At 35.2% G+C, this 27,854-nt stretch overlaps 1 protein-coding gene across 1 annotated transcript; it reads right to left on the bottom strand.

Moving 5' to 3' along the window:
• Positions 1-156: 156 nt before the first annotated feature.
• LOC100262252 (protein transport protein SEC23 E) lies at positions 157-25,490 on the bottom strand. The gene is made up of 12 exons (XM_010652088.3): positions 24,455-25,490; positions 24,183-24,356; positions 23,878-24,039; positions 16,852-16,994; positions 10,837-10,912; positions 10,512-10,684; positions 10,329-10,410; positions 6,968-7,045; positions 6,343-6,504; positions 5,988-6,251; positions 4,364-4,468; positions 157-840 (listed from the first exon to the last, which is right to left on the bottom strand). Exons 1-12 carry the CDS (start codon positions 25,202-25,204, stop codon positions 694-696), a joined length of 2,316 nt encoding a protein of 771 aa, XP_010650390.1. The 5' UTR covers positions 25,205-25,490; the 3' UTR covers positions 157-693.
• Positions 25,491-27,854: the final 2,364 nt, after the last annotated feature.

The following is a 27,854-nucleotide window of genomic DNA, read 5'->3' as shown; positions in this document are numbered from 1 at the left end:
AGTCTACTTTTAAATTTTGTACAAATAATTATATAAAGATGCATATCCATTAACACTTGCCACTTCACCAACAAACAAACGGTTATCATTCCCACGCTCTTTTCCCCACAAAACACAGACATGGGCTTCATGATTTTGAAGGATAATATGAACCAATAAGGAAATTGATAGCTGTATTTAAAATTTGTAAGGGTAAAAAACAAATGATCCAGTTTCCCCAACTTTTTCATATGCCCCATTTCAGTATATAACTTAAAAAAGAAAAAAGAAAAGAAAAACTCAAATACACAGCACCAATGTTCTTCTAACCTGGCTGTCTAATTAACAAAGAAAAAATTAAGAAACCAAAAAAAAGAGAGAACAGCTGCCAAAATATCTTCCTGAGCCCTCACTGACTGGCCTCCTAGCGCTCAAGCATCAAACCTTTCTTTCCGTATAACTCAATATTAACCTTTGTGTCTCTTATTCTACCAAAGGAAGCAAATACCTTCCCCCAACCACCCCTAAAGAATGATACATGCTTTCCTTATTTGCTTTTTCCAAATAATCTCGGGTCTCACTTCTCAACATTTTAACATGGGGAAGAAAGGAAAACTCATTGGAACCAGGACAGACATTAGAGGACAAGAGAATTTTCACCACACAAACCAACCCATAGATTTAAGTGTATTAGATCCCAACTCCTTTCTGCTCTCATGATTGCACAGCCAGCCTCTGGAGATGCTCAAAGAACACTTGAAGGCTCACATCATCTGTGAAGATCACATCTGACCCAGTTGCCATTTCATGGGCATTGTTGTATGTAGCTGATGGGTTCAACTTTGCCAATAAGAATCTTGCCTGCATAACACATCATGAAAAATAGGGAAACGAAAATGAGTTTCACACCACACCAACAGCAAAAGGATCAGTTTCCAGTCCATTTGGTGGGACTGCCCGGTGCCACAAGAGAAAAACCAGAAGTCCTAGGGAACTTTCTGGTTAAGAACAAAATGGACATTATAAAATATACAAGTAACAGGTTTAGTTTACAACATGAATTCATTATATTGTCCGTCAAAACTGTGGAGATCCCAGAGCCAAACTAATGACTAAAAGCTGGAATGAACAGTTTGACCATCAATTTTTTCCCTTTTTTTTCTCCTCTGTTTTAAAGCTTTACTTTCTGTTTTTCTTTTGCAATTTTCTTTTTTATTTTCTCTACTCTCTTTTCCTTTTTATCATGATGATGAGATCAGTCAAGATCCTCACAATGCAGTTGTATATCAGGGGTAAACTAAGCCATTTTTTATCATTAAATAGCAACCTCCTCACTTGAGCCACTATGTGAATTTTTGGACTGATTGGGAACTGTTTTTGAGAGTAGAGCTGGTGCAAATCCATGTCAAAAAACAATGAGCAGTTACGGATGTCTCTAATATTCAAGTTAGTGTATAAAGACCAAAAATAAGTGTGATATTATGATCTACCCTTAAGCCAAAAGGTGGCCAATTAACCAACCAACAAACTACGTGCTACAAATAACATCATGTTGTTGCAGCAAAAATACAAATGTTGACTAAACTACCCTATGCTAGATGCAGAGGTGCCTAATAGATCAATATAAATGTCATTGCATCACAAATTGTAAAATTACAAAACTATTACTTTATAACAGATTTATGACAGATCTCACAACCATGCGTGCATATCAACCTAGACTCTCATGTTGGCTTGCTCTCCATCAAAACAAAATAGGGAGATAGGGAAAGGCCTCTGCAGCATTACAATTTTTTTTTTAAAATGTGGATAAGATTGACCATAAAAATTAAACATGTGATGATGAGAGTGACCATCAAAATCAAATTACCATATCCCTAAATCTAGTCCTTATTTAAAACTTCATTAAGGGTGATTTCATCCTGCAGTAATTATAATGAATACTTCAGCCATTATGATACCAATACTACAGAATCAGGATTGCCAGTTTCTTTTTCTTTTTGTTTGTTTGCTTTTTAATTTTTAATTTTTAAGTTTATTCTTATTTTGACAGATGATAATAAGTTCAAGAAAGCACTAAAGGGGGGTGTGAGTAACCATGTATGGAGCAGTTATACATGGACTATACAAATAAAAAAAACAAGGGAAAGAAACAGCTTAAAACACCCTAGAAACTGTTACCATCCAAACCATTGATGAACTTCACAAAGCACCCTATCCAGGACTCTCATGTTTAGCAATTTTTAGTTTTTTTCCAACATGAATAACTCACCCTCAAGTTAGGGAAATTTAAAAAATTATTCTCCCTTTTTACAACATTTCAAGGGCTGTTTTATTCTTTAATTTATCGTGTGGAATCAGTAGTTTTACAACCTTTCTTCTTTTTTTTTTGATAGGTAAAACAGGAGAATATATTAAAAGTGCTTGGAAAATGGCGCATTAGAGTACACATGAAGTATACAAAAAGGCCATATGGCAAGCAAGAGAAAAAAAAGTGAAGAAAGAACCTACACCTCAACAAGAAACCCAGCCCCTTGAACCCAATCTCCATCCAGACCCTCTAACAACACAAAAACAAAGCAACAACCTCACAACCTGGGTGTTGAGGTCCCAGTGCTCCTCCCATTTCCCTGAAAGTGCATGGAAAACTGTCATAGTTAACTGAGCACTCAAGTTTTCGTAATTCCCTCTCAAAATGGGATGCCGAGAGGTGCTTCCTCCTTCCACCTATGACCTTTACCCCTCGCCCTTTTCTTGCCTCCAAATTCCTTCAGAAGGGAACATATCTCCTCGAACCCTGCTTTTGACATCCCCACATAATTGCTAAAATTAACAGACTTACTAGGAAGGCTAATATCGTCCTCCGAAACACAAGAGAGCTCTAGCACCTTAGAGGGTTCTGGCTCTGCAGCTCTAATCACTAACTCTTGCCTGAAGGATCCTTCGAATCACTTCCCAGAATCTCCAACAAACTACCATCCTGAAGCACCATCCACCAACTCCAAAAGTCCATAAGCCCCAAGTTAAAGAGAGGAGGAAACAACCTATTCGCCCCTGTCACGAGGGCTTCATCGGTGAGTGCCACGCAGGACCACTCCAACCCCAACACTAACAACAGAACTTGCCCTTCCACTGCATCTCCAACACGATTCCTCTACTTGGTCTCACGGAAATCTTTAGAAGAACCACCCCCATTGAGAAGCCCTAGCAAACCCTTCATTCCCTTAGCCACATCCAGAGAACCCCACCCCCCTAATACTTCCACCCTTGCCAGACGATCCTCCTCCTGAGTTAGGCCCACTTTAAATATTCCCCCCACTTTAAAACCTGTAGCCTTATGGGCTGCTGAAGTTAATTCTAAGTAATGGCTCTAACCTACACCACAGATCAGTTTGGATAGGGCACAGTTAACATGAAGTTTGCAGGCATTTCTTTAGAGAGGTAAAAAAGATCATAAAATAACTATTGTTTGCCCCAACTAAAGGTGGCAGCAATATGCCAGAGCTCCAACAAAATTGATCTGCAATTTTTTATTTTTTTTAAAAGGTTAAAATTATAGAGCTCATAATGTAAATGCCCTAACAGGCTAAAATTATGTTTGTTTTTTGGAAAATTTGAGGGAAAGAATATAGAGATGAAAAATATAGAAATAAAAATGAAAGAAAAATTTATAAAATTTTTCTCTTATTTCACGTTGATGGAGAAGTTGAGGGAAAGAAAATTAAATTGTTGAGCAATCCCTTCCTCAAACTTTCCACACCTTTATCTAAGGAAAACGGGAAGGAAACTCTTTTAGCATGGAGCCAAAAAGCCCTAAGTAATTCAATTTCAATACTAGGGTAAATATGGTGCACTTGATTGAAGTTACAACATGGAACTAACCTGCTACAGTAGATTGAAAAGTGGTTCACTTCAGGCTCCTCAACTAGGGATCTCAAAAAATACAGGACACTTTTTCTAGCCCCAAAGGGTTCCATAAAACCATGGAACCTAGAACCTAGTGTTAGGCTTGCAAGGAGGTAACCAACATGTATAAGAAGAACAAATAAGTAGGCAAACCCTACCTAGATGGAAAGCATACAAGGGACACCCAAAAACATTAAAGACAAAGGAGAAGACCAAAAGAAGCCCCGCACAAAGCCAACCCAACCCATGTCATTTTTCTCACCAAATCCATGCCTCAATGCACAAATCCAGTAAAACAGTACCATTTTGTGCACATATTTAAGGAACTTAAAATGTATTAGAGAATTCAGTCTGTTGACCGAAATGTTTCAAACTAGGGCAAAAAACAATAAGAAGAGTTACTAAATACAAAAGGAAAGTACTGCTTAACAAGAATAAGGCTGAGTTCAAAAGAAAAAAAGAAGGAAAAAGTGCTGACCTGGGAGCCATGCTGATCACATACCACCAATCTTGGGACAGGGAACCTATCATGGATGATAAGTTTAGCATCATCCTGAGGAGCTTGCAATAGCTGAGCAAATGCCTGTAAGAAACAAGTATCAGGAGAATAAGCAAAAGGAGAATTTTTAGTGTGCATATGCACACTAGGCTCCAATCTCAAAATTGCCATGACCGAAAAAATTTCAATAATATTGCCTATATCAATCTATCCACACACACACATAAATAGTGTGTATGTGTGCTCCTGCATGAGCCTGTATGTATATGCATCTCTATCCATAATATATAGGTATAACACTATCTCATCCAACTACCATAATAACCAAGTTTAGGCTCAAACTGAAATAAGTACACCATTTTCTGAGTGAATTTAAAGGCCATAGGAGACAAGGGTGGGGGTTTCTCAAATATGGCATTATCTTCAATAACTTCTAGTTAAAGTGTCTTGCCAAGGCTTAAATGAGCATTTGAAGATTCCCATACAAAGCAACATCTCTACAAATTATGAACAAAAAGAACTTTAAAAGACAATGACAACAACAACAACTTATGCACCAAGCATTTTCAAAATCATTATTTTTGCACATGGCTTTTGTACAACATAGCCAACAACTTTAGCATGTGCATTAGTAATAAAACCTTCACATTTAGATATACATGCTGACACCTTCCAAATATATATATATATATAAGGAAGCAATGGTCTCTCCTTAGGGATCCATTTTGTGATGCTCATGATAGTAGGCTAAAAGGAATTACAGTCTATACATACTAAACTTGAAATGTCTAAGATGATAGGAAGTTCCATATAGCAACATTTCACATCTTATTGGAAGGAGAGTCGGAGACAAATATGACAAATGAAAAATACTTGGATGAAAGTGATCAGTGGATTCAAAAAGGAGTGCTCAAAGCAACAAAGGGCTCGGAAACAATTCATAATCTACATAGACAAGATCCTTGTGAGAGTTGGATCCTTATTTCTTGGTCTGTGATAAAGCATTCTGAAGATTCAGACCAAATTTAGTTGGGGATTTCGGCACATTTCCTTCAGACTGTTTCAATAAAAGGATTTGGCATTCAACCATTTCATCAGAGAATTTTGAGACTAGGTGGATAGTGTACAACTCCTTAAGAAGCATTATCTATCCCAAAAGATTAATAAACTTTAAATTATTTCCATCCATATCGTCCTTTGTCAGTTCATTGATTAATTTTATGATTCTCTACGGCTGAGCCAAGAGGCCATCTAGTTAGGGGCTTCATTAAGGATACTAGTTCCTCAAAGAGATGAGGTATTCACTTGATCATGACCTAAGATAGATATCCTTGAGAAACTGAAGATGCAGAAGAGACATTTAATGTGAAAATCCGAATAGAATGTCTGGATATGGTCATGCTTTGCTGCTCATGCAGGCAAGTAAATTAATACTGCATAACAAGAGCTGGCATCCAAGATAGAACACACTGCTGGAAAGCTGAAGGAGATTACAATGTTCTCCAAATGAGCTATTAGTCATTTTGGAGCTAATGGATCCAATATCTTCACATGCCTTCCACAATCAGATTCAGAAAGATAATAGTATGGAAATAATCAATACCTGGTGTTCTGGTTGATTCTGGTAACCCATGTTACGCCACTGAGCTATTGTCATGCCATGGAAAATAACGACACTGAAATATGAATCTAGCAAAAGAATTCGGTCGGCTGAAATAGAAGCCACATCTAACAATGCTGGTGCAGGAAGTGAATTGAATGAATATGATATTAGAGATGGCTGGATCATGACCGCAGTATTTGGAATATTCTCACGGTTTAACAACATACGGAAATAGGCCGTTTCATCTGGACTATTGTTGAAAACCTACCAAAAGAAAAATAGTAACACACATAAATTTATAGTAATTAGAAGTTAAAACTGGAAGGAAAAGAAGAGAGTCACATGTCAAAATTACCTGTACAAATTGTGATCGTCGCAGATTAAACATAAACTGAGGGAACAATGAAAAACAAGGGTTTAATGTAAAGGATGCTGGATCATCCTTTCGATAATCACCAAATTTGGAACAGAGACGAATGAGAGACCGATCTAACCACCGTGTAGCATCAAAACCTTCCTGGTAAACATAAAAACCATTATTAGGCAGGTAACCTGGTTTTACAGTCAAAAGGCCCAAGAACACTAGTTACAGAACAGATATCAAATCAATGATTTGGAGCAGAATATTGAGTATGGATCTTAAAGAAGTAGAATTAGAGACAACTAAAAAGCAGTTTTTAATAGAGACAGGAATGCATATGATTGTGGTTCTTAAACACAATGTGAAATTAAAATAAAGTTTCTGATTGAACAAAATAAGATTATTGAATAAATTTCAAGTTTCAAATAACAGTAGAATCATCGAGTACAAATAACATCACCACTGTCTCCCTGAAAACAAATGAAAATGGGGCTTCTGTAAATTAAACTAGTGAGCCTTCACAATGATAATGAAATTGACCAAATGGTGAACTAAATATACTTAATATATTTAGGAAATGAACAGCAGAAGGATGAAGTTTCTGAAATTTAGGAAATACCTCTGTCTCCATTTTCAGAGAAGTTAATCTCGCCATTACCACAGCAGCAGTCTCCTGATCAAATCCTTGCACCAATTCCTATAAAGGCAAACGTTATTCCATATCGGTATCAACTGTTCAAATGAAACCTTTCCAGAAAAACAAAAAGGAAAAAAAAAAAAGGAAAAAGAAAAAAGACAAAGCACACAGAGCAAAACCAATGTCTATGGCATGGTTGGACAACGAAAAATGCATAGCATTTCATCAACTGTAAACTTGATGAAGATCATAAATAGAAACACCAAAAAGGATGGAACAAGGTTCAACCAAGAGAAAAAGTATCATTAAAATTTTAAAACAAGGAAAAACAAAATAATGAAAAAAAAAATGGTGGATTACTTAAATTTCTCGTTATAAAAAATAAAGAAAAAAATAAAAAGAGGGAAAAATGTCAAATGAAAATGTCATTAGCCAAGGCATGCATAAAAGGCACAAACAACAGATCTTTGACCATACCCAACTCATAAGGCATTTTCCTAATGAGGCCCACTTAATATTTTAAATTCCTAGGGATTTGAAGATGCCAAGAAAACATAAAAAATGTTTTACCTAATCCTAATGCAGAACAAACTTGCGATGGGAAACATTATAACATTTTGTGATTACAAATTTGCATAAAAGAAACAAAATGCCTTCTAAGTTGCAATGACCGGTGACCACCACCTCTACCTTTAATTTGTGAGTTTACAAGCAGCAGATGATAGCAGTGTGGTGGAGGGATGAGTCTTAAAGTGAAATCTTCATAGGGTAAATTACAAAAATCACCCTTCTAATTTTACTCCTGTCTCAGTTTAGTCGCTACTTTTTTTTTAAAGCAAGTCAACCCAAACTATGTCTAGAAGGCCCTTCTATTAGGATTTTACTGTTAGAAATGGATGAACAAACTCCTGTTAAAAGCAGGACATATTGAACATATCTAAACATATCATATAAAAACTCGTGTCAATGTCCACATGCTAGTCACATGACAGAAACTCCTAACAAAAAGGATCTATTTGGGTATGGTTTAAGGTTGACATTATTTGTTTTTTTTAAAAAAAAGAAAGTCTAGGTGCTAAATAGACAAGCAGAAATATAAGGTGATTGTTGTAATTTACTCATCTTTTCGTAACTCATGTGTTGATGATAGGATTTTGTCCCTGTTCATGAGACATGGAGAATATGTGATTTGGGCTCCAATGGGTCTTCCCATAGTCAACTAGGAGCTTCTGCTGCATTCAAAGGTGCCAAGCTTGGATAAGCAGAGGAGTAGGTTTGGCGAGGAGCCCCTTTTTACCTATTTTGGTGTATTTGGAAAGAGCAATGACAGAATTTTTAAGAAGAGCATTCAGATAAAAAATTGGAGGGTTAAGTCCCTTTTGGAATGGTCTAGGGTTCCACTTGGGTTGACTAACTATATATTTTTGGACTTCATAGATAGTCTATTCTATCAATAAAGATTATAGGTTTGCTTTTTTTTTTTTTTTGAGGGATGTGACTTTTACTTTTTTTTGGTGCCTCTTGCATATGCCTTGCATGCATAGGATGCGCCTCCTTTTGTTAGGTGTCTATATTTGGATTTCTATTAGCCTAGAAAAAATATAAATAAATAAACAAACAAAACTAACGAAGATAAGAGATGATGGGCTTATTTAAAAAAGTGATAAGAGGTGATCGATTAAAAAATTCAATCTCCAACATATAACTTCCCTGAGCCCATAAGCAAGTTAAGACTCCAGTAATCATGGGAGTCTTATTTTTACAGTGTTACAAACTTACAACAATAGGAGTGAGACCTGTCTAGCAACTATTGTAAGAGGAACACTTGCAAGTAAGGAATCGGGCTAGGTGTGCTTTTGCGACATGTCTAAAACACAGTCTAACTCCTCTCTCCCTCTTTTCTTTTCATTTATTTTTGTAAACTATCAATAGACCAGAAAGTTCCTCATTGCTAATATTTTAGTTTTGAACATTAATTCTTCATCCTGGAACTATGGTGGCTTTAGAAACATGAGAGATGATGAATAATCTGACGATCTTGCTTGTCCTCCGATCCCTTGGATTTGGTTTATTCACCTTTTCTAGCTCCAATGAATTATGTCAGTCCTTAGAAAGAGTGATATACCTTCTAGGTTTATTTATCCTTCCTAGCTCCATCAAAGATATCAGTCCTTAGAAAGAAAAATAAACTTTCTTGAGCAACTCTTTCTTTTTCTTTTCTTTAGAAGCGAGAACTTCAGTGCTTCTCCTCTGACCAAGGATACTTGGAGGACTAAAATCTTCCCAAAAACCTAAAAGATTTAGCACAGTACCAAGGTTAAGAGTAATGACCTTCAAACTAGAAGGCCCTATAAGGTTCTCTCAAATATATTTCCATGACTACAGAGGAATGATAGTGGTTGCAATTTCGAAACCAAGTGGACTAGGTTGGGCTATTGAGGCTGACTTGTGCCATTGAAGGTAAGAGTTGGGTGCCATTTGAAAGCTGAGAGAAGTTGAAAGCTGAGAGAAGCCTTAGCATGCAGTTTCTTAACAACAATCCTTTAACATGATAAACCAAGTTGATTCCAGTTCTGGGAGTTTTGGCATTCATAAGAAAGACCTATCTCTTTCTAATGACCTAGGGATGTAGTATTGATGGATCTGTATGGCAGCCAATCAGGAGGCAATTTTTTTTGGTTGGGGCAGGGGGAAGGGGGTGGTCTTTATGGAGCTTTAAAGGACACTCCTATCTCCATTTATTGATTGGAATAAGTTGTTCCTTTTGTTCCTCAAGCTTTTGCTCATTTTTCCTCTCCACTTGTCACAAAGTACTTTCTGCTTTCATTGTATCTTTATTTAGTTTCAGAAGACAGCTTGTCGCAAATTCTTTATGTAAGAAATAATCTCTATTAATTTGATGGCTCATTCTTTTAGTTCGACCGTTCTCTAGTGCAACACTTTGAGAAGGATCTTCCATCATTCAACATCCAGTTTTCTCACAAAAGATAGCAGACTTTGTTCCTCAATCAATACTTCCATTAAAAGATCATAGACAGTTTGATTTTTTCTTTTTCTTTTTCTTTCTTTTCCTTTATTTATTTATTTATTTTTTTGATAGGCAAATAAAATGAGTATCTTACACGAAGCGCCAAAAGTGTTAGTTGGATTGTTATTACAGCACCAGAAGAGTCTAATACAATAATTGAGAAGGGTCAAGGAAATATGCATTCCACAAAGTCCAAGTTTCACTAATTCATGACAACTAAAGAACAGGTTCAAATTTTTTTCTGTTTTAAGTATAAAGAAATGCATCTCATTGTATAGAAAACAAGACAAGAAATTGGAATTTATGCTAACCAACCTCTGAGCTGACAGCACTATCTACCCATCTTCTAGTAACAGTTGTAACTCGGAGCCTTGTTTGACCTTCAGGATTTTGATAACTGCATTTAAAAGTATGACAATCAAAATTCAGTTATGCCACAAGCAATATTGAAAATAGTTTAATTTTTTAATAACATGCTAACTGAATTTTCCAGCATACCTGACAATAAACTGCAAATACAACTGTGGATTTGAAGTTCCTGGAGGATTTGACCGCTCACTAGATGAAATATCAAAGAAAACTGTCAAGCAAGTAGTCTTGTCAAGGCCACACATCTTCCATGATGTGGTACTCCCCTCTCCAATGACTGTATCAGCAACAGAAGGTCCTTTCTGCAAGGTTTCAAAAGTCAGAAAGCCCACAAATAACAACATAATTGAGATTTCATTTTTCCATACCAAACACAATAGTAGCTATCTGACAGTAGACTCGATGCAATGAAGCTAAAGAAACTCAAGATCTTTTAAGTATAAAATGGTTTAACCTTCTCCAAAGATGTGCATGGTCCAATGATCCCTTGAATTTTGATGTCCTTTGAACAGTTGATCTCCAGTGTACCACTGAAAAAAATGTTTGTGATGAGTTGACAGCTTATACAAAACCAAGTGTAGCGCTTTGTCCACCAATGAGGCATAAGGCAGAATAAATCCAACATTAAGGAATGAGGACAAAGGTATTGCTCTGTGTGCTAAAGATATAAAGTGCAGAATATGTATCATTGGTCCATGTTTTTTATTTTTTATTTTTTTGATAGGCTCATTGGTCTATGTGCATAATGCATAAAATGCAGAACATTTATAGAGCACAACAGAAACACGCTTAGCAAAACTACTTGAATGTTGATCTTAAGTAAAGTCTAAAGCTGATTGCTGATCAGTTTTCAGGTAACTTCATGGTCATTAAATTTGCAACAAATAGCAGAGAGATAGAAAAAGGTCAACATCAGACTCATTTTCCATCAAATGCTTGAAATTTTCTGTTGCAGAAAACAAGTTGTGCCATCACACACAATGAAACACAATGACAAGTGTTACAAGCTAAATGAGAGAAACGCAAACCAAAAAAGAAGAAAGAAAGAAGGAAAGAAAGAAAAAAGGGTTTCTGGTTTTCCTTGACGTTATGCTTCACCATGTTGCAAGCCTGTAGAGGACCAGGCTGGCATCTCTTGATACATAATGCAACCCTCCCTGTAAATGTCACCACCGTGTGCATCACCATTGTGTGCAATATAGCAACCATTAATCCCTCCCTTCAGGGGATAATATTGCTCACCCCTTGATTGCTTCACATGAAGGACTAGAAATCAACCAATAACATGTTCATCAGGACATTCTCGTATACAGTACCTGCTACAATTATCTAGGTACTTGTTTTTTTTTTTGATAAGCAAGAGCAGAAAATATATTAAAGAAGGCCGAAAGGCCGCACCGCATACAGGAGGTATACAAAGCAGCCACAAGGCCAAAAAAACAGAAACAGGAACACCTCACCAGCCCTTAGGGGACCGCTACCCACTCCAAGAAGCCTAGAAGTGAAGAGGACTCCTCTCCCCTATACAACTTAGCCCAACTCCACAGACTACAAACAAAAGAGTTCTTAAGAGTCTGAATAGCCAAAAGACCCCCTCTAAAAGCTAACCTATTTCTTTCCTTCCACACCGTCCAAAAAATACATAACGGAATGGTCTTCCATATCTTCTTCCTTTTTTTACCCACAAAAGGGCCCCGCCAACAGAACAACACCTCTTTGACCTTCTCTGGAAACACCCACTGAACCCCAAATAAGGCAAAGGCGATTTCCCAAAGGGTCCTAACCACTGTACAGTGTAAAAGAATGTAATTTACATTTTCCTAATTATCTAGGTACTTGTATACACCTATGATTCCCAAACTGTCCAACTTCACCCAACAATAGCCATGTCAACATGAGACAAGACAGGTGTGGGTATGAGATCCTTGTCAAATACTCCTATTTTGCTTCGGATATAGCTGTTTGATTTTAATCATTTTCTTATTTTTACTTTCAACTTTCTTAGCAAATAGTGATATTGAAAGAAACAAGGGCTGCAAAAGAGAACCTTTTTATAAAATATTTATGAAAAGAAAGAAAAAATCAAGATAGAATAGTAAATATGCTGGAGCTCTTATCAAGGTTACTTGGCTTTTGCTTGATTTCCAATTGTTTTCTTTTCCTCTTTCTTTATTATGCTGTGTCCAAGTGCTTATACTCATTATTGAGATCCTTTTTAGCCAAGTCCTCAAAAGAGATTAGTTAGCCAAAAAGAGAGGCAAAAAATACGCATCATATAGCATACTTTCCCTCATAATTTTCGGAATCATAAGTAATAGAGCTAAATGAAGATAATTTGATCATAGTAATGAAATGTTTTGGACACATATTTCTGTGTGTGTGTGTGTGTGTGAGAGAGAGAGAGAGAGAAAGAGAGAGTGATTAGAGGTGCAGGGACGAGCAAAGGAAGGAACCTGAATTGTTCAGGTAATCTGTCCATGACAATGGACTTTTCAAAATACATTTTTTATGTTTCATGACTTTCAGCAGAGATAGCACAAGTGTGAAGATAGATCACCTAAAAACTTGTCAAATGTTCGACCTTGCTCTCCGGTAGGCTAACCATGAGTCCCTATCTTATACATGTAACCAACATCAATGTTTCATTTGATTGCCAAAGGAGACAAGAAATGAAAACAAGTGATGATGCTAATATAAGCAAGATGAATAGGCCACAATTCATTTTTGGGAAGATCTATGGTGGGGGGATCAACCTTGTTACTTACAATTTCCAAGACCGTTCATAGTCACCACAACTAAAAACCTTCTTATTTCAGCCATCCTGGCTAATAACACTTCTTTGTCTTGGGATCTCACCTTTCAACGCAATCTAACTGATGCAGAGATTGTGGATCTTGAAAGATTAATGTCCTTACTTTCTAGTGTTCATTTGTCTCTTTCTGTTCCAAATGCGAAAGCTTGGGTTTCGTCCTCTTCAAGAGCTTTCTCAATAAAATCGCTTTTCAACCTTATCCAATTTCTCAGGTTCTACTTCTTTCTACCTAGCTAGTTTTTTGTGAAAATCAAGAGTCCCTTCTAATGTCATGGCATTGGCATGGTTAGTGGCATATAAGAAGGTAAATACCAATGACATGCTACAATTGAGAAGGTCTTTCAAAGCCCTTAGCCCTGATTGGTGCATCCTCTATAGGAGGAGTAGTGATATGATGGTGATTTCCTTTAAGTGTTTTGGGAATTCTATTAGAGGCGGAACTCTTTAGAGGATCGCGTATCTCTCTTTGTTGTGGATTGTGTGGAAAGAGAGGAACACTAGAATTTTCAAGGATGCTTGGAAGACACCAAAGTTGATGTGGGATTCGCTTTAGTTCTATATTCTTTTTGGTCTTACTGTACAAGACATTTTTAAACCCTATCCTTTAAGCGTAATTCAGCTTAGTTGACTTTCGATATGTACACCCTAGGGTTGGGTCTACAGGATCTAGGATTGTCATACTTGTATAGGCGTTTTATCCTTTTTGTATAACCCTTCTTTTTTTGGTGGAGGCTTACTCAATTCTTTTGGTCAGGTTTGTACATCATGGGGAGAATTTCTCATCCTTCTCATGTTTTTTTTTCTCAATTAATACATTTGGTTATTTCTGATAAAAAAAAAAGGTCGCACATCACACTGAGGTATCACCAGCATAGATCCACCTAAAATAATAATGCACACAGTTCATTTCTTGTTGGGGCCAAAAAATAAAAACCAAAGGACAATTATTTCCATTGGTCTGGTCTTTCTACCACCAATCAGTATTACACCTTGGAGAGGATGTCGGTTTTAACATTGCAGCATTCATTTGGAAACAAAATCTGCCACAACCCCACTCACCAAATGAAATAAAACCAGTAAACAGGTCAAATGTTCCATTGGCATGTTATCAGAGTGGGGTCCTGAGGATGAATGCCAGCATACAAGCAATTCTTTTTTCCTTTTTTGGATAGGCACACAGAATAAATATATTAAAGGTGTTAACTGAAGGCTCACAAAAGTACACATGTAGTATACAAAGGGAGCCAGGAAAGAAACAAAAAAGCAGCAAAAGTTCTACCAAGGTTGAGAGCTTCTATCAATGTACACTCACTCATAACAAAAGATCACAAAAAAAAGGAGAAAACAAGCGAATGAATGGACATTTCTTTGCTCTCATGATGAACTTAACCAATCTATAAAATCTACCATTGTTGGGAGTTTCTATCAACGTACACTCTTACCCACAAGACCTTGGAGCTTGTTTGCATTTCAAAGGAGGTTCTGGATAGCCTCCCCAATAAGTTTGATTAATATGACTCTCATTTAACATTCAAAAAACAGGTTTCTGTAACTGTTTGCTCGTCAGCTCATGACAACATAACATATCTAGGAGAAAACTGTCCAACTTCCAACCATGCGACCATCCAGTTTAACCCAACTGAAGCACTTGTTGTTTTGAAGTAAAAACGCTTATATTGAAGAAAAGGATGAGCCTGTTGTAAAGTGCAACTCAAACACCCCCTCCAGTGCACCTTTTTTATAGGCAATATAAGATGTATATACATGTGGCCAAAGTAAAGAAAACATAGAGTGCATGGGACATAAACAAGGGGTACAACAAGGTAAAGCCACCCAAGAGAGAACACAAAAAATAACACACTCTCCCTCAGCGAGATCCTAACCAATCAACAAAATCAAAACATTGAGCCTTCTTTAATGCACATCCCCCCAACCATGCTAAGAGATTACTTAGGAACAAACTTTTCAACCTTTGATCCAACATCTCATCATTTTTTTTTATCCAACATCTCATCATTTTCAAATGCTCAACGGTTTCTTTCCTTCCACAAGTCCAAAAAATTGGGGAGCGGCCCTTCCAAACCTTCTTCCATTTTCTCCCTATGAAAGATCCCTACCAGCTTAATAGAGTTTCTCTTATTGTAGAGGGGAGCCCCTAAACTACTCCAAATAAAGAGAAAAACAATTGCCATAGAACCCTTTATTTAACACAGTGAAGAACATAATCAATTGATTCATCTTCAACCCTCCAAAAAAGATCTATTTGCCAACAACCACCCTTTTTTTGGAGTTGACCTATCGTCAAAAATTTTCTAAGCTAGATTCCCAAAAAAAAGAAAAAACTTGCTTTAATCGGGGACCCAAGAATTCCAGATAATGCCCAAAGGGAAGGGAATTAACCTCCCTGGCTCCAAGACAGAGAAGAGGAATTTGATAGAAAAAAAAAACACCATTATTCAACTCCTTCCAAATCATTCTGTTGATATCATCCCTCTTCACTGATTTATCTTACAAAATTGAGAAAAAAAAGACTCAATAATATCCATCCCCCAATTATTAAAGTTCTAGGGAAGCACTAAACCGAATGACATTAATTGATTTGGTGCATGTAGGAAGCATATCATATTCAGTACTATAAACAGCTTTAAAAGTTCACTTTTTCTGGTGAATTTTGGTCCAGTTGTTTTCCCAAATATAATTAATGTGTATTTATAACACAATTATAAAAGAAATGTTTCCTAAGGCAACAGGAGAAAATTTTATGGGACTCTAAAAGTACTAAAAAGGAAGACGGCAATTGGTTATGGGACTCTAAAAGCACTAAAAAAAGAAGACAGAAATGGGTATTAGCATCTAAGTTCCACCAAGGGGATTCACCCTAGATGCTCAAGTGACCTTGTGCCAGAAGGTTAGCAGTTCAAGCCCACTAAGACCCAACAAGGTAGTTAGGATTTAATCTACATTTTCTTAAGGTCTTAAGAATTAGAAAAAACATAGTTTAACCTAAAAAGTGTAAGTTTAGATTAATACAAATTCATTCCACTCTAATTGTCACAAAGTAGAAAGATGATTAAATTTAAATCTCAATCATGGAGCATTGGTAACGAAAAGTTGTAGATGAACTAAATGAAATAAGTGGGCAAAGCATTCAAGATATGCAAAAGCTTAAACAAACAAAACCAAATTACCGCTAGTTTTTGGGAAAACCAAAGGGAGCCCTATATATGTACAAAGTCCAATCGCTTTAAAACAAACAAAAAAGGAAAAGAAACCTTTTCAAAATTCTAACCAAAATGTTTCAAAGGATTTAGAACATAATGAGAACGAAAGTATTATTTTCTTCTTTCCTTAAGCTGTGAACTGATGGATGAAAAGAGGAGTGGATTTCGTTGGGACTCAAGTTATGCATTAGCCACCTAGTCCTTCCATGAAAGCTGAACAGCAAGCACTATAAAATTTAAAAGCCAGAATGACAAAACCATAGTTCTATTGTAGCTGCATCACTTAATGTGGACAATTCTTGTAACTAAGGTAAGGGTGGGAGTGTGGTTCGATAAACTTAGCAACACAACTGTACAGTCAAGCATTAAAAGTAACAAGGCATGGGGAAAAATTAAAGAACAATAAACAATGACTACATCATAATGAGTAACTCACTTAAAAGAGAGGCCAAGAGACTGTTCCCCTTCTTCAAAAATGCGCTTGAAAGAGTCTTTAAATACGGAATGACCAAAACTTTCAGCCAGAACAACAAGACCACCTGTTCTTTCAACCACAACTTTCATCTCTGCAACCCCAACCTGAAAATTATCATGCAATAGAGTCAAAGAATGATTACAAGCCACTAAAAAATAAATAAAAATTCTTTTCATTAAATGAAACAGCTAATATTTTTAAAAAAATTCATACGGAAATCAAAAGCCACATCAAAGGTTAAGGAATTTCCTTAGTGACCTTTCAAAGCCCTTAGTCTTGATTGTTGCTCTTCGTGTAGAAGTGAAGAATCAATTGATCGTCTTTTTTTACACTATCCGATGACATTGGAACCATACATAAGCTATTTAAAGTAGTTAGATTGGATTGGGTTTCTCCTAGACATTAATGACATGATGACCATTCCCTTCAAGGGTTTAGGGAGTACTACTAGAGGCCAAGTTCTATGGCAAATTAATTGTCTTACACTGATTTGGATGGTATGGTGGGAAAGAAATGCAAGAATCTTTGAGGACAAGTAAAGGAGTTCAAAGATGATATTAGATATAATTTATTTTTATTCATCTTTTTGGATCACTACTACTACAGCTTTCAAAGGCATTCCTCTCAATGTTATTCAACTCAATTGGAATTTGACATGTAGACCAAAAGGGTTAAAATAGCAAAGAGAGGAATGATGCTTCAAGATCATTTTGTAGAATGTACGAACCCCTAAGGAATGACATGTCACTTTTTTCTCTTTTTTTTTTTGTATTGTCTCTTGAGGTACCCTTTGATGTATATTGGAGAAGATTTCTCTACCACTATTTTTTAACATATTTTGTAAATTTGGAAAGAATTACTCATCCTTCACTTATACTTTTAATCTTTTTAATGAATATGTTTGTTTATATCAATGTTTTAAAAGTCGGACCGAACCGTCTGGTTTGACCAGTTGGACGATCATCCGAAGCCAAATATGGTCTGGGTCACCATCTAGGCTGGAATAGCTATCAAACTACCATCAAACCAGACAGACCGGTGGGTGAACCACTGATTCAGTGAACCGGTCTGCTGGTTCAAACTTGGATCCCCTTTAATTTTTTGGCAAAACTCGCCCAGCCAAATGGGTCCTGGAAGCCCAGCTTCATGTGGACTATCTACTAGACCTCGCACTATTTCTTGCAATTTGTTTTGGGTGAGTGATCAATATAAACATCTTTTCCTGATCTGAGTGCAATGTGGAATGCATGGGATAGATCAATGAGAAAAAATTTTAAATGGAAAACAACATGAGGATTTGACGTTTGGACGTTTGGACCCAAGGATCCAAAGGTGAAGACAACTCCACTCTACTTTTTACCTTGTATTTTATATTGCAAACCAAAAAATAATAGAACTTCATTCTTTTAAAAAAATTTATAATAATGAAAGTGTAATTAAGATAAGTAAAATAATGTAATATTTTTTAAAATTACAAAATAGTAGGCTATATAAATTTAAATATATATGTAAAATTAATTAAATTCCAACAAATATCTTCACATTTAAAAATCATATATATTTTATTTAATAAAATGTTTTTTGTGTGGGGCCTAGTTGAGAGTAAGAGTGGTTTTTTGTGGCTTCTCTTTTGCGACCTTACTTTTAGGTGTTATTGTATACGTCTTGTGTATTTAGGTGTACTATTTTTGTTTTTAGATTAAACATTGTCTTGTATAAATATATAATATCCAATATATTTAAAATCTTAATTGTGCTTAAGCACCCATCCCATTTGCAAGATCCCTTTTAGTTGAGTACTCATATCTTAAAATTTGGGAATTCAAGGGCCAAATACCTAGACATATACTAATAGTCTGATATACCCACACTTGACATCCACACAATTTTAAACCATGTAGAAACAGACATACACATAACAACCACTCTACTAGCTCAAATTTCTTATATTTATCGCACATGACTTGCAAATCTGACAGCCCTCTTATAACAACATTACATGGAACAGGGGTTGTTGTACATTAAACTGGAAGATGGTACACTCCTTACTTGAGCACATAATACAATGTGGTCACACTCATTTAAATAATGAGACCACTTATTGATAAACTGGTATTAGGTACTATAGCACTTCCTTTTTAATCCATAAACAAAATTTAATAAAATATTGTCTCAAATATGCACCAAATTCCTCTTCATTTTTCTATTTTTTAAAAACTCATGCCAAATATCTGGGAACTTATCCTTTAAGAAAGGTTTGCAGATATGCAGAAAAGTTGAAGTGCAGGATGATACTTGGTGCACTGGTTTGGTCTGAAATGCTTCTTCATAGATCTTAAGGCACAGAAACAAGAATGCAAGGGTTAAAAAATAATCTGCCTGGAACAATGGTGAGTGGTTTGGAACCCCATCCTCTGTATAAGGCAGCAAAATTGTGAGGTTGAGTAACAGGATGATTCGATTAAACAACGATATTATAATGGAAAAGGAAAGCAGGAGGTTGGCCAGTGGGTCATGAATAACAAAAAACTATTACAGGTTGTGAAATGAGAGATGGTTTGTTCCTTCCCTCTCTCTCTGACACCGTCTAGAGCCACCTTCTTTGTGTGGTCAACAGATAATTGGCAGCAGATTATCAGTGAATAACTTGATTGACAAGGATTTAGTAATACTACAAAAATCTAAGCCAGGAGCAGACAATCACCTGGTCTTAATTGCTCTTTTCCTTCTGCACAGAGATGCTTCTTTAGTAGATCCAGGTGCAGTGAATGGCTCCACACACATTGATGTGTGTTTGATAGTGGATAAGAAAGCTTAGAATTTGAAATAACTTTTGATCAGAGTATTGCGTTACTCTTTTGTAATCTTAGAAGATGAGACAATAAAAAGGGCGTACTCTTGTGCGCTTCTTAATACACTCTCTTATCAAAAGAGGAAAAAAAAAGAATAGAAGAGTGACATGAGGCAAAGATCTGACAGAACATGTGATTAAGGATAGAGTACAGTGGCAGTTTGGTTTTCATGCAGTCTTCTTTTATAGGAACTCAAGTCAAATATTTCTTGTAGAGACTGTGCATCGAGCTGTCCCTTGTGAGGGAAGAAATAGTGTATTCATTTTTTCAAATCAACTTGTGAGGGAAGAAATTGCCCATTGAAACAAGCTTGTGCTAATAAATATTTTACAATAAATAGTAAGTAAAAGCTGAAATTTTTTGAGGAAATGACTAAGCTTGATACTTTAGCAAAATTTTCTAATTATTTTTTAAGATCTAATTATTTATAAAATCTAAGATATTTTATTTATTAGTTTATTTTTTAAAAGATTTTATATCAATAAAAATGATTGGAAGTAAAAAAAAATATTCTCCTTGTTATTTTAATTTTTAATATAAAAGAATAATCTTTTATAGAAACTCTTTTGATGGTTTAAGAATCATATTGTTAATATAAAGGTAATAATTTATTTCTAATTAAACTACATAATTTAGGATAATCATAATTCATATAATATTTGCACATTAATTGATAAAAAATAAAAGCAATAAGATAAGGGCAAAAAAGCCAAATATCTATTTCCCAAAGAACGGGAATGGGATTCTTTGGGGGTGATGAGGAAAACCCATTCTCCATTTTGGAGGAATGAGTTTCCTCAAAATAGGTGGGACCCACACTTAGATTGATTCCAACTATGAAGTAAAAAGTTGGAATCCTAGGAAAGGGAATGACTCCCTTTCTCATTCCCAAGGAATTAAGTAAACATGCCGTTAAATTAATGCAGTCAACTGCTACTTTTATGTTAAAAACAGATGTGGTGACAGATGGAGGAAACCCAAGAAAACATGGCACTATATATCTTATTATGCCAGGCTACTCACTTGCTATGATCATTCCACCAAAAATCCCAACCCAATCACATTCAAAAGCTCTATTGTATTATATTTCTATTCATCTGTTTTTGTTCACCTACTTAAAATGAGAGATATAACTAACGACCATGTCACAGTTGCTGCCACAGATAAATCATAACAAGCCTATTAAGATTCAGATTCATGTTAATGCAAACAAACACCTTCTACACTGACTTGAGAGAAAAAGGATTTCACAAACTAGGCAGGATGATCCCAGTTCCATGCAGCAAAACAGATCTTTGGATTTGCTTGACTCTAGAATTAATGGCAAAAGAGAAATATAGCAATCTCTAGAATCTCCATAAGTAAGTCATGCTAATGATTAATTTGCCAATGCAATCATATTGCTCAACAGCTTAAACCATTGTTACACAATTGAACCACTGCATTAAATGGACATGTCAATGAATGAAGTTTTCCTAACACTTTAAGAGCCCAAGACTCCACATATTCTATTACAGAACTCCTAACTATCATTCTTTGTTTCAGAAATAACAATTTATGTAGACCTGAAATTAAGTTTGGAGGAATTCTAAGACAATGAACATAGGCTTTTGGTAGGGTAAGGACTCGTAGATTATTCAATCAATGAGCATGAAAAAGTAAAGAATTCTTTATAGAGATACTATAAGAAATTTTCATGGCTTACATGCTTAATATACTGCTTCTAAGATCTGTGTGTTTGACTAGTCTCTGGTAGCATGGGCTAACAGGTATCAACCATCAGATGACCCATCCCTAATAAGGGAGTATCCAGGTTCAAGGTTCATTTCCATGGAAAGATTAGACCAACTATCATTATATCCCAATTCTAGGTTCAGAAATAGAACCTATATGCTCTATATCGAAGTTCCTGGTAGATTCTTTTTAATTTCTTAAAGGGAATTTGAGGAAAATACTTTTAATGAGCAGTTATTTTAATTTGTATAAGTTTGTTAAGGAAACATAGTTTAAAAACAAAAACACCTAGTCATATCCTATCTTGGGTCGACTCTATGGCCTGAAGTATAACTCACCAGAATTTGAGATTGTTGGACAGTCTCACAATTAGATTTTTTTTTTTATATATAAGTAAAAACACAGAGAAAGAAATATATTAGAAAAAAGGCACCTTAAGGCTGACCCAAAAGCATACAGGGGGTATACAAAAAGCGTCATAAGGCACAAACAAAAGAAGAGGGGATACAAAAATCACCAGCCCTCACCTAGAACCCAACCAATCAAAAAAATTGAATAAAGGAAAAGGACCTTCATTTACAACCGACTTAGTCCAAAGCCAAAGATTACATACAAAATAATTTTTCAACCTATGAATCGAGAGCTCCTCATTCTCAAAAGCAATCCTATTTCTTTCCTTCCAAATCTCCCAAAAAAGACACAAAGGGGCTGCCTTCCACACCTTTCTACGCTTCTTGCCCATATTAAACCCACGTCAACCAAAAAGGGTATCTCTAACCGAAAGAGGAAGAACCCAATTAACTCCAAAAATAGCAAACAATAACTCTCATAAAACTCTTGCCTTAGTGCAATGAATAAGGATATGATCAATAGACTCTTCTTCCACACAACTAAGAAAGCATCTGTTAGCTAAAATACACCCCCTCTCCTTAAGTTGATCCAAAGTTAACACCTTATCCCAAGAGGATTCCCAAGCAAAAAAACCCACTTTGGTAGGAACACAAGGACTCCAAATAATGTTATTAGGAAACTGAACAACACTTCTAGAAACTAGAGCACAATAAAGAGAATTAACTGAGAAAATCTCATCCTTAGTCTCTTTCCACAGCACTCTATCTTCCAAATGAGGGTTAAGCCTCCTTCCCCGGATTGTCAAAAGTAATCTCTCCACCTCTTCCACCTCCCAGTCATTGAAGAACCTAGAGAACCTAGGACTCCAAACCCCTTCCTCTCCCGAAGAGTCTCACAATCAGATATAATGCTCTATGAATTTCTACATGCCTATTGATACTAGGATAGAGGCCTGCTATAAATCTTGGCTGAGATAAAGCCTAGTAGATGTTCTAGATGATGAAAGTAGAAGCCCATTGTGAGTACGAACGGCACCCATCACAAGATATTTGACCATCTATGACAACCAACTGTGATTTCCAACCATGAAATTTAGTATTAAGTCAATCAAAAAGTAGCATACGCAAAGTATTTCTTTAAGATGGCAAGCCATATAGCAAGGGAGTAAGATGCCATACCAAATCCCATTTCATAATCAGGAAATCTAAAAAAGACAAATAACTCATGAAAGTATGTGATTTCTCACCATAAAAATAATTCTATTTCTATTTTTGAAAATGCATAGCCCAGAACCAATATTACCCAGCTCATCCCTTCCCATATTCCTCGAGGAAACCAACTTGAAGTCTACAACAACAAGAGATTCTCCAAGTAGGATTGCAAGTACTCATTAGTGATGGCATTGCTTCATTTATTTGTTATCAATATTTTTTTTATGAGTACCATTTATTTGTTATCAATATATTAAAAGCAATATGGAAAATTTTAGGAAACAACCATGATGGAGAATGTTCCCACACCATATCTTACACCAAGACAAACAATACATGTTATTAAACTCTCTATTTGACCTAATCCAAGACATCACCTCCCATAAGTTGAATTGTATTGGGCTTAGGCAACCTCTTCAAGTTTTAAAGGTAGGGTTGGCGGCCCTTCAACCCAGCCCACCCAAGAAGTGACCATAGCCAAGAAATGTAACTCAGAAGATACACTAAAGAAATAAGAGTTTCTGAAATATTATAAGAGTATATCTTGTTAACTATAGTTGTTCCAATACAAAAAATGTTCAAAACCAAAATCAGCTAAATTTTATGCAAATTTAAAAATAATAATAATAATAATTTGCATTCAACCCAAGCCACCAGAGTAACAACCCTAGCAATATAAATTGGCTGAATAAAAATGTTCAACACTTTTTCTCATTCCAAAAAGAGATGCGTAAGAAAACAAACTACAAAATAAGCATTCCAGTCTAAGCAGCATATATGGGCAAAAACAAAGCCAGGAATTTTAGAAGTTACAACAGAATATAAAGGCTAAGACAAACCTGATCAAGAGCAGAAGCAAAAAGGTCCAAGACGTGACCTTGGCTGACCATTTGCTTTGCAATATTTTCATAAAATTGGACTGCTTTCTTAAAATATGGTGCTGCATCCTTATCAAGATCTTTATGAGAACGTACTGGATCTGATAAATCTTTTGATACAATCTGTGAAAAACAATAAAATTAACAAGTTCATGAATTGTGGCATGCAAATTATAGCATTCATTTCTGTACAGAAAACAAACACAATTAAATCATTAAATTTAGAAAGTATTAACAAGCAAAAACATCAGAATTAGAGGTTTTACCGTTCCCGGGCCTTCTGTGCAAGGACCCCCAACTAAAGCTATAATCCTTGCACCAGTGCCAGGCAAACAAGCGCCAAGCAAACCTGCCGCAACACTCAGCGCCACTCCGGTGCACCGCAACGCCCTATGACCTGGTTGCACCGGCCACTGATCCGTTTGCAATTCATCCAATAACTGAAAAAAAAAAAAAAAAGTCCCAAAAATTAGCATCCCAATTCTCCATGAATCAAAACCAAAACACAAAACCAGGAGCATAATTCCAAAAACCCCACCGAATTAAGAGTATACTCGCAGTCCGACGCCGGCAGTAAAAACCGCGTAACCCCCGAACTCGCATACCCATTCTGCACCCCCTTCGGGTACCCACCCACCGCCCTCCGCCCGGCGCCGCCGAGCCCCAATTGCTCCAAAACCTGGTCCTTGGAAATCTCCTTGGAGCCACGAAACACGTACACTTTCGAGATCTCCGAAAACCCCAACTCGTGAACCTGCACCTGCGTTCCAAACGACACAAACCCCACCAGCGCATTCTCCGGCAGCAATCCGATCGCCCTCTTAAGCGCCGATTTCACAAACCCCAACTCCTCCTCAATCATACACGTATCAAGCACAAAAAGAAACACCGGCGGAATGGACTGAGGCGCGGCGACATCGGGAACCGCCCCAGGGTTAGAAAGAGAGTACTCAACGGTCGTGTATTGCGGGTAGAGCTCGCCGGGGAGGTTGGATTCGGAGATCATGGAGTAGTGGTGTGGGAAGTGGTTGCGCTGGAAGCAAAATGGGCAGATCCAGATCTTGGCGGCGAAGTCTACGCGGCAGAAGGGGTTGAGAAGGGAGATGCAGGTCTTGCAACGAAGCGGCGCGTAGGGGAGCGTGGGGATGTCAGGATGCGATCGGATCGGAGAAACCGAAGCGGCGATTGGGATCACGCACTTGCTGGCCTCCACCTTGGTCCTGGGCCAGACGTTCCAGGTCATCCGAACTCCATCGATGCCCTCCTGATCTGCGCCCATCTCCGACATCTTTCCTTTCTCTCTGTGAGTGTTTTTTCTTTTTTTTGGTTTTTTCTTTTTAGTTTCTCTTCTTTCTCTCTGCCGCTGAAATTGAATACAAGAGAGAGACAGAGAGGAAGAAAGAGAGAGGGAGATGGAGAGAGGTTCCGAAGCCTTTTAGTTTTCTGGGAGGATGTGAAGAATGTGACGAATGCGTTGGTGCATCTCTATGGTAATTGGGCAATCGGGGATTTGGTCATCACTCCTTCCTCCTTACTTTTGTTGGTTCATAAATTCAATTTCCATTTTCTAATTTATTTGGGGTGTATTTATATACCATGTCAGGGATCACCAGAATTTTGCACTTTCTTTTTTTCTTCTTTTTTAAGAAAAAAAAATTGGGGTTTAAGTTAAATCCTCTTTTTAAAATTATAGCTTTACATTTTTTAAGCACATCTAAATATTTTTTTTAATAGTTTTATTTTTAAATATTTATATATGTTAAGAGCGGGCTTTTATTTTTAAAAATAAAAAATTGTTTTGAAAATTTTTTAACATTATTTGGTTATTGTTGTTGGAAACAATTTTAAAAAAATAAGTATAAGTTGTTTTCATCTATTTTTAAAAATAAAAGGAAAACATAAATATTTCTTAAATTTGCTTTTATAAATTATTTTTTAATTAAAAAATAAAAAACATTTTTTGAAAACAAATTTAAGAAAATATAAGAAAAGGAACTCAATGACTCATAAATGGGCTAAACTTTTTTACAATGTAAAATATTATTTCAAGAAGCTTTGTACTAAACATGTTTTCTAAAATGGTAATTTCCAACCTTGTTATAAGTTTTTTATTTTAAGAAACTAATAATTTGTTTGAGAATTGTTTTTAATTTTTTTTCTAAAAAGCAAAAATTTATTTTCTAGACCTGAAAAGTTGAAAACATACTTGACAATTTTTTTGACAACAAATTTTGTTATGAAAATGGAATGTTTTCTAAAAACATATTTTAATGGTTTATAATTACTTTTTAAGGATAGTTTAAAAAAATAATCGTACCAACAAGAGAATGATAAAGAAAACATTATAGATAAAAAAAAATTTAAATTTTTTTTTATAACAGAAAGCATATTTTTTAATTTTTCGAATTTGGAACACTTCGAAAATGTTCCAAATTCTCAAATAGACTTTCTTTTATTTGAGAAAACTGTTTTTGAAAAATATTCTAAAAAACTACTTTTAAGAATTGTTTTTGAAAACTTTCCCAAATAGATCCCACTAATTGAGAGGATTCTATACCAAATTGAATATATTTTCCATATTTTAAAATAAAAATATATCTTATATTCTTAAAAATGTTTTTCAATATTTTAAAATTTGGAGGAAATGAAATTTTTTACTTATTTAAAATTTCAAATATTTTTTTTTAAATATATAAGATATGTGCCTACCTTTTCAATAGAAATTATACATTTTATTTAATCTACATTAAAAAAAAAAAAAAAAAAAAAGAAAGTATGCAAGTGTAACCCAAAATACATATTTATAAGAAAATGACTAAATCCATTATTTTTTATTCCTCAAAGAAATAAAAGATTAAAAAAATTAAGAGTGTATTTGGATAGTAATTACAGAAGTGCTTTTAATCTTTTTAACACTTGCAAATTTTACATTTTAAGTATGAAAAAGATTAAAAAAAATTCTTAAAATTATTACCAAATTTACTATAAATTTCTAGTACTTATGAAACAAGAAAATAACAAAACAAAAAATAAAAAATAAAAAAGAATTAACAAAAAAAAATTTCTTAAATAAAGACGAGGAAAATTTTAAAAATAATACATTCCCGACAATGGAGGAAATTTTTTATAAATTTCTATTATACCTTTTTCTCCTCTATAATTGTCTTCTTTATTTTATTTCCCTTTTAAACTTTCCAATAACCCTAAAGTTATGTTTGGTTTTCGAAAAATATGAAAAAAAAATACAAATGAAAAAAAAGAAAAAAGAAAAATAGAAAAAAAATAAAAAGTGAAGAAAAATAAAAAAATAGGTTTAAATCAATAAATTATTTTATATACTACTTCAAATTCATTTATCCTATTTTTCATCTTTTACGTAAAAGTTAAATAATTTTCAATATATATTTTTATTTAAATTTAATTATATTTGATTTTATTTCCTATTTTCAATGTTAAAACCAAACATGAAAAAAAATCATTTTCTTTATTATTTTTTTTCTTTTCTTAGAATTTTTGGGGAATCAAACATAGCCTATAATAATTTTAAAATTTTCACTTAAAATTTTATCCCAATGAATTTTAGAAAAGAAATGGAAGTTTTATAATTAGAAAAAAAAAAAAAAAACACCAAACCAAAACAAAAGCCCAACAAAAGTTTGCTTGGTAAACCCAATGAATATGAGAAAAAAATCCTATGGCATCAATACTAAACTTCACTCTAAGTTCTATTTATTGATGTATATGATCATAACTATTAAATAAATGAGATCAAATCACAAAGAAATAAAACCTAAATACTAAAATAAGACCATGATAAAAACTAAGAGCCCATTTGGTAGTGACTTTAGGAAGCGTTTTTAATATTTTTAATACTCAGAATTTGTTATCATTCAAATTTTAGAGTGTTGGAGTGCGTTTGGGAGTGATTCTAAAAAATG

Source organism: Vitis vinifera, chromosome 5 (assembly GCF_030704535.1).
Source record: "Vitis vinifera cultivar Pinot Noir 40024 chromosome 5, ASM3070453v1".
NCBI classification, from domain to species: domain Eukaryota; kingdom Viridiplantae; phylum Streptophyta; class Magnoliopsida; order Vitales; family Vitaceae; genus Vitis; species Vitis vinifera.
The sequence above is the reverse complement of the archived record's forward strand: the minus strand, read 5'-3'. Positions and strand labels throughout refer to the sequence as shown.

Coding starts and splice junctions, on each gene's coding strand:
- LOC100262252 (XM_010652088.3), bottom strand. CDS start 25,204: ATGTCGGAGATGGGCGCAGATCAGGAGGGCATCGATGGAGTTCGGATG. Junction 24,040..24,182: donor GCACAGAAGGCCCGGGAACG/GTAAAACCTCTA, acceptor TGTTTTTCACAG/ATTGTATCAAAAGATTTATC. Junction 841..4,363: donor GTGATCAGCATGGCTCCCAG/GTCAGCACTTTT, acceptor TGTGTTATGCAG/GCAAGATTCTTATTGGCAAA.